Here is a 6,765-nt window from a genome sequence, read left to right as displayed (position 1 = left end):
GAGGCAGGAGCCTCAGCGGGCCTGAGCAAACTAGAAAAAAAAAAGTGCCTCTTCCATAGGATCTCAAGTTCCAGAGACTTTGTGTTGGTCAAGGTGTCCTCAGGGCTAAGACAGCAGGAGCACTGATTGGGATGGGGAGGGGGGAGGGTTCAGACAACGGGAGGGTATTGCATGGGGTGGGGAGGCTTCCCTGTTTGCACTGTTTACCAACATACTGCACTCACTCTTGCATTTCGGTTAGTTACAATTCTGTGTGGAAAGAGTTGTGTTCATATCTAAAGTGATATGAAGGGACAAGTGGCAACAGTCTGGAGGCCTCCAGGATCGACCCATGGGGGATGTTTAGGAAAGAGGACCAGCATTGTAGAGCAGCAGGTGTGTGTGGTTGCTAGGAGGGACCCAGAAGAGCCAAGGGGCACAAGAAGCGAGGCCCTTACAGATTTCTACTAGGGTGCAAGGGCCAAAGGGCAGAGGCCAGTATAACACTGAGGAGCCTACTTCTGAAAGGGCTAGAGCTCTAAATGCTGCCCTCTAGAGGGTCCGCCGGGTTCTCAGGCCTGTCCTCAAGGCGCCTCAGCCCCGCCCCCACGCGCTAAGTCCCGCCCTCAGGTCCGCCCGTGTCTCAAACCAGGCTTCAAGGCGCCTCAGCCCCGCCCCCACGCGCTAAGTCCCGCCCTCTGGTCCGCCCTTGTCTCAGGCCTGTCCTCAAGGCGCCTCAGCCCCGCCCCCACGCGCTGAGTCCCGCCCTCTGGCCCACCCGGGTCTCAGGCCTGTCCTCAAGGCGCCTCAGCCCCGCCCCCACGCGCTAAGTCCCGCCCTCTGGTCCGCCCTTGTCTCAGGCCTGTCCTCAAGGCGCCTCAGCCCCGCCCCCACGCGCTAAGTGCCGCCCTCCAGGTCGGTTCTGCGCGCCTGGCCTGATCCCCGGAAACACTGGCAGCCCTGGGTACCGCCCCGCCCCGCAGTCTTGTCCTTCCGTTCCGCGGGACACCGAAGTTCCGCCCCTGAGAGGACTCCGTAGCTTGCGAGTCACCAAGTCCGTACTTCTGCGCAGGCGCTCTCAATCCACAGCGGGCTTGGCTCCTGGCAAAACCGCTTTGCTGTCATGGCCCCTCCACCGCTGTCTCCTCCGCTTTGCATTTTGCCGCCAGGCTCGGGCCCTCCCCGCTTCGTGTGTTACTGTGAGCCGGAGGGTGGTGGAGACGGGGACGGTGGCGGCTTCAACCTCTAGTGAGTGGGGTGTAGGGATGTGGGGTGCGGGAGCGCAGCGGGCGGGCGCCGTGCCTGACAGCCCCTCCCACCCAGTGTGACAGACGCCGCGGAGCTCTGGAGCACCTGCTTCTCGCCTGACAGCCTGGCGACTCTCGTGCGTAACAGTACTGGGGATGGGAGACATCCAGGAGTCTAGCATCCCTTAGCCCCCTTCCACTTTGGCTGTAGTCCTCCTAATAGTATTCCAGGGTTGGGCAGTTTGGAGTGCCCAGTGGGTCCAGGGTCCTGGGCTGTTAGTGACAATTCCGTGTTCCCAGCAGAAAGCCCGATTTGGCTTAAGTGAGACTGAGGACATCCCTTCCCGGTTCAGGTGAGTCCCAATTAGGGAGGCCATGTGGGGGAGGAGCTTGGGGGAGGGATAACACACATCCTGGCCATAACACATCCTCTCCTTACTTAGGGCAGCCTGTCAGCAGCAAGCAGTGACTGTAAGCCTGCAAGAGGATAGAGCCTTGATGACCCTTCCAGGGGATACCTCTGCACTAGCCTTTGACCTCTCCAAGGTGCCCAGCCCAGAGGCAACCCCCAAGCTACAGGCTTTGACTCTCAGCCTGGCAGAGCGTGTGTACAACCTAGAGAAGCGACTAGCAGGTAGGATATATGTGGGCACCTGTACCCTCACTCAGGGACCTGCTTTTGCATACCCTCCTGGCACTGAGTGGGGTGCTTGTGGCTTTCTCCCAGCTGCAGAAGAGATCGCCACTAGTCCCAGGAAGAATACCCATCCAGCGGGCCCTCAACTCTTCTTACCAGGTAAGAGGCAGGCCTGGCATGTAGGTTGGGACTGGTCTTTCTCTGGAACTGCCTCCCCAGATGCCTCATGTTCTAGAATCTGTCAGTGTAGACAGAGTTCTTTCTGGTCAGGGTTCTTTTGGGTTCAAGACTTCCCTGATCTGATTTTCCCGCAGAACTTGATCACCAGAGAGGCAGCTCTGGACTTGGGGTCAGGAGACGGTGTCCAGGGGAGTCTCTCATCAACCCTGGCTTCAAAAGGTACTTGCCACATGTCTTCCCTACCTGGGTCCCTTCCCTTTCCTCCGTGCAGTACATTTTCTTGTCTTCTAGTAAGAAACCAGCTGGTGGTGTAGACTTCGATGACACCTGAAGATACAGCAGAACCTGTGACCCTGACAGGAGCTATAAGGAAAGGGGTAGATCCAAGACCCCCACCATTCAGAGACACCCCTTGCTTAACTTCCACTGGCTGATCCTACTGTTGGGCAGGAGTACCTCTCATGCCTTCCTGGTCAAATAAACTACTGTCTCAGGTAGAAATGCTAGTCCAGACTTGACTAGCGAGGATCGGCCTTGGGGAGGGGGCCAGAGAAGACCCTTTTGGTGTGGAGCCCCAAGATCCAAACAGATGCACCAGGCTCTGTGCATCCAGGAGGCTCTCCTGGCTAGATCTAGGGTAAAGCCTTCTCAGACTGATTGTGTTCATGGCCAGCCCAGAAGCTGAGAAGGTCCCAGCCTGGTAGGGCCAGGACTCTATAAGGCTGGGAATGATGTCCCACACTTCCAAGCCCCACCCAGGCAGGGCAGGTCACACCTGTCCCATACAAAGATGCACAGAATTGTCTTGAGGAATGTGTACCATAGAGCATCAGACAGTGGAAGCCCCTTACAGGAGGAGATGGAGTTGGCTCTCAGCCTGTGGCAGGACTAAGGAATGTAGGCCTGCCCCCACCTACCTGGCCAGGATCCCGGTGATTGAGCTCCATGGCGCTCTGCTCCCCACCCTTCTTGGCCATCCAGGGCACCCCGCCCAGCTCTGGCCTGACTGGTTTGGGAGACTAATCCAGTCTCCTAGATCCCTGCCCTCTGTCCCAGGGCAGCTGTTGGGGGCTCCAGGCTTTTGTTGTAGCACCATGGATGAAGGTGAACTGTGCCTTGCCTACCAGACTTTTCTGCCCTCATCATTTTAGGCTGTCATCTTGAACTATGCTTCTCACTGTGGGACTGGACTGGCGTAATTGTGGGCCTCTGGCCACTTAGATGTTCAGGACACATTTACTTGGGGCAGGATGTCTTTATGGGGCTGCAGATGAGTGTATGGAGTTAGGGGTGCTAACGGGGGTGCACAGCAGGCTGGTAAGCTGCCAGGATCTCTGCACTGTGTGGACATGTATACTTGAACTCCTTCTCCTGCAGTGCACTGTCCAGGTAGCGGCGGACACCACACAGTTCCTCAGGGATGGGCATCTGGCGGAAGTGCGCACACACGGTCTGTGGGTACAATGGAATGTGATGAGGGGCCTCGCTCGATGGCCCTTCTCCCCGCATCTACCAGCTGGTCCCTCACTCACATCCACAATGTGCAGCTTGGGCAGCAGGCTGCAGTCAGCCAAGGTAAACTGGTCACCATCTAGGAAGCGGCGTCGGGACTCTCGAAGTTGTGGCTCCTGCGCCAGTTCGTGGTCTAGTGGTGCACGCAGGTAGCTGTCCAGCCTGGTCAGGGCCCGGAGCAACTGCTGATACAGGGCTTAGGGGCAATGGCACATTGAGGACTCTACCTTGGCCTTCCTTGGGTTGGCCCTCCTGCCCATACCTCCTGGCCTGTGTCTCACCATTGTCCTGTGTAGGCACTGGGTTCTTGATGAAGGCAGAGAACTTGTGGAAGATATCATTTCCTGCTGTGATGGATTCCCTGTACCTAGGCGCTAGGCTAGGGAAGCTGTAGGTGTGAGTGGTTTGAGAACTCCAGTCAGATCTTCACATACATTGTCTCAAAGTGCCCTTCCTAAGTTTTCTCCCAACTGTACCCCCAGGGGGTCCCATCTTTGCCCTCCTGCCCCACCAGGTGCTCACTCAGGTGGCCTCAGTGTTGCCTCCAGAAACTCTTCAATCTGCAGTGTGTCTGTCTTCACATCCCCATCATAGAGCAGGATGGGCATCTGTGAGCCTGGTGCGAAGTCCTTCAGCACATCCAACGCCCTGTGGACACCAGGCAGAAGGGAGGTGGCTGGCCTGAGCGGGGCAGAAGCTAGGGAGGGGTCCAGGGCTGTGTCTCACCTTCGTGTGTCCACTGTGGTGAGTGTGAAGGGCACACCCTTGAGGAGTAGGACCATGAAGAGCCGCTGACAGGAAGGGCAGTGGCCCACACTCTCACCATCTTCACTGGCCTGGGTGGGTGGAGCAGGGGTGTTGGGCTGGGAGCAGACCCAGGAATCCTGACACCTGGCTGGGTGGGAACCTGCCTCCCACTGCCATTGGCTCTGGAGGCACCCTAGGACTCTGGCATGGTTGGGCATGGCATCTACAAGTGTCTAGTGAGGGCCCTTGACCTGATCCCTGGAATGGGGAAAACAAGGGAAGCTGGGAACTTGAAGGCAGGTAGGGACAGGGCCTGGGTTTGGGGCCTTCCACAAGCTTTCTTCAGAACCAGAGAGTTCCAGGCACAGAGATTGACAACAGGATGGGGTAGGCCAGAGAGTCATCTTCCAAGTGATTAACCCACACAACTAGGTATTGAAGCTAACAGCTCAGCTCAGGGAAATGACCAAAGAGGAGGCCAGGACCTGCCCCCACTCAGATCTGGAGCACTGGCCTAAGCTAATGGGGCCATCTGGCACATGAACCTGAATCTCTAGCTAAATGTCTACCAGATTGATACCTCCCCACCAAGGGACTTTCTCCCAGAGCTGGGCCAAGTCCAGGAGCCAAGGTGAAGAGACCTTGGCTATCTGATCCCCCCCACTCCCACCCGGCTATGGGAGCTCCTCCCCCAACCTGCCTGACTCTGTTCAGCTCTGTGTGGGGCAGCTTCAGCCCACCACAGGGGAAGAACACCCACAGGAAAACCCATCCCCCCCAGCCTGTACAAGAAAACAGAACACCCCCTCCAGCCCAGCCTGCCCAGAACCTTCACAAACAGCTGGAGCTTGGTGGTTTCGGCCATGGTAGGAGCTGAGGCATCCGGCGGCAGCACAGGGTGTGCCTTGGGAGCTCTTTAAGTCTCCCTGGATGCCCCACCCTCCCCAGTCTGTGGGCCCGCCCCACAGAGCCACCTAGGCAGCAGCTAGGTTGCCAGGGCAAAGCCAGTTGTCTGTACAAGACCAGGGTGTCCATGCATAACAGTGACCACAGGGAGCCTGAGTCTCAGGGCCGGCTGTAAGTATAGGAAATTGGCTCACAGCAAAAGACTGAAGCCTCGGCATGATTGTGTTGGAGCCAGTGTGGTGAATGCAGACAGGAGGGTGAAGAGGCCAGGAGAGACCTGGGGTTTAGGCTACTACTAGCCCTGAAGGCACTGCTTTGCCTCAGAACCATGCTACACTGATCTCAGGCCAGGGCCTGCCTCGAAGCCCCCTGTAGCATATTCTCCATTGTCAAGTCCTTATTCTCAGAAATCTAGGGCAGAGGGATGAGTGGGAAATGCCTCAGTTTACCAGTCTGTGTGATAAGCTCTTCTGGAAGAGATGCCCACTCCCTCCCACAAAGCCCAGTCAGGTAGGGCCCTCTGCCTTCAGGGCAGCCCCACATTCCTGATGTGTTCATGGCTGGCAGTCTGATGAGCCTGGTTTTGCTGTTTAACCCAGGTAGGCAGAGGATTTCATACCCCATCCTGTTCACATGGGCTCAGAGCAGGCTTCTTACTCTTAACCTAAACCTTCAGATGGCCCCAGGAAGGGTTAGAAGCTGCTACCTCTGGCTGAGGAACTGAGAATGTAGTACCCAGCAGGAAGGAAAAGGCCAGGGTAGTCTGAGCCTACAAAGCACATACCTGCCGCTCACTCAGTCTCCCCGAGCCCACTGGGGTCCACAGTGTGAGTTCCCTTGGCATTACTTGTGTCTCTGCCTGCGTTTGAGTGCAGGCAGCCTTCCAGGAGGCGTGGCCTTCAGAACTTACGCTCACATAAAACTGGCACTGCCCACGGCTAAGAGGACCTGTTGATTGCTCTCCCCTCTCTAGTAGCTTGGTGCCATCCAGGCTGGATAGAGCAGCCAAGGTGTCTCCATACCTGCCCACTCACCTGCTCATATGCCAGACTCTGGCCAGTGCCTCAGCTGTCCCAGGCTTCCCTCTTTCTTAGCCCTGTCTGGTCACTTCCCTGACCTCAGCTGAGCCCCCAGACAGGTGGAATGCAGTTCTGATGTCCTTGGGGCTCGGATTTGTTCCAGAGTCTCAGTTTCTCCTCTGACTCTCCTCTTAATTCCTAGAGCCAGTTTTATTTTGGCTTCTCACTGCCAGAGTCAGATTTCTGCTTTGTGCTTTTCTGTCCTTTGCAGACAGATCACCACTGTAGGCCCTGAAGCCTTTCCAACCAAGTGGTCACCAGACATGCCCTGTGTTTATATATTTTTACAAAGCTGCCCTTAGAAATGCACAGGAAAGGGTGACGTGGATAAACAACATGAGTAGTGGCATGGAGGAAAAGAAACAAAACATATCTCAAGGAACAAGCCAGAGGGATGAAGGATCTTTACTGCTACAAGCAGAGCTATGGACATGTCCTGTGTCAGTCTGTGGGTTGGAAGAGCCATCAACTACTGGAG

General features: G+C 56.5%; 2 protein-coding genes across 2 annotated transcripts; one reads left to right on the top strand and one right to left on the bottom strand.

The window, feature by feature from the left end:
* Window positions 1–1,061: 1,061 nt before the first annotated feature.
* On the top strand, window positions 1,062–2,549 carry Paxx (PAXX non-homologous end joining factor). The gene is made up of 7 exons (XM_027422885.2): window positions 1,062–1,227; window positions 1,303–1,363; window positions 1,530–1,579; window positions 1,670–1,860; window positions 1,954–2,022; window positions 2,178–2,262; window positions 2,335–2,549. The coding sequence occupies exons 1-7, from the start codon at window positions 1,103–1,105 to the stop codon at window positions 2,372–2,374; spliced, it is 621 nt and encodes a 206-aa protein (XP_027278686.1). The 5' UTR covers window positions 1,062–1,102; the 3' UTR covers window positions 2,375–2,549.
* A 762-nt stretch (window positions 2,550–3,311) lies between these two features.
* Clic3 (chloride intracellular channel 3) lies at window positions 3,312–5,167 on the bottom strand. The gene is made up of 6 exons (XM_027422884.2): window positions 5,132–5,167; window positions 4,282–4,391; window positions 4,078–4,203; window positions 3,837–3,943; window positions 3,576–3,751; window positions 3,312–3,495 (listed from the first exon to the last, which is right to left on the bottom strand). The coding sequence occupies exons 1-6, from the start codon at window positions 5,165–5,167 to the stop codon at window positions 3,337–3,339; spliced, it is 714 nt and encodes a 237-aa protein (XP_027278685.1). The 3' UTR covers window positions 3,312–3,336.
* Between the last annotated feature and the right edge of the window lie 1,598 nt (window positions 5,168–6,765).

The sequence above is a fragment of the Cricetulus griseus genome, chromosome 6, assembly GCF_003668045.3.
Source record: "Cricetulus griseus strain 17A/GY chromosome 6, alternate assembly CriGri-PICRH-1.0, whole genome shotgun sequence".
Taxonomy (NCBI): domain Eukaryota; kingdom Metazoa; phylum Chordata; class Mammalia; order Rodentia; family Cricetidae; genus Cricetulus; species Cricetulus griseus.
The sequence above is the reverse complement of the archived record's forward strand: the minus strand, read 5'-3'. Positions and strand labels throughout refer to the sequence as shown.

Excerpts from the sequence above, each read along its gene's own strand:
- Clic3 (XM_027422884.2), bottom strand. The coding sequence starts at position 5,167 with ATGGCCGAAACCACCAAGCTCCAGCTGTTTGTGAAG. Across the intron at positions 4,204-4,281 it reads ACCACAGTGGACACACGAAG|GGCGTTGGATGTGCTGAAGG; the intron begins GTGAGACACAGC and ends TGGTGTCCACAG. Across the intron at positions 3,944-4,077 it reads GCAACACTGAGGCCACCTGA|CTTCCCTAGCCTAGCGCCTA; the intron begins GTGAGCACCTGG and ends TCACACCTACAG.
- Paxx (XM_027422885.2), top strand. The coding sequence starts at position 1,103 with ATGGCCCCTCCACCGCTGTCTCCTCCGCTTTGCATTTTGCCGCCAGGC. Across the intron at positions 1,364-1,529 it reads CTGACAGCCTGGCGACTCTC|AAAGCCCGATTTGGCTTAAG; the intron begins GTGCGTAACAGT and ends TGTTCCCAGCAG. Across the intron at positions 2,263-2,334 it reads ATCAACCCTGGCTTCAAAAG|TAAGAAACCAGCTGGTGGTG; the intron begins GTACTTGCCACA and ends CTTGTCTTCTAG.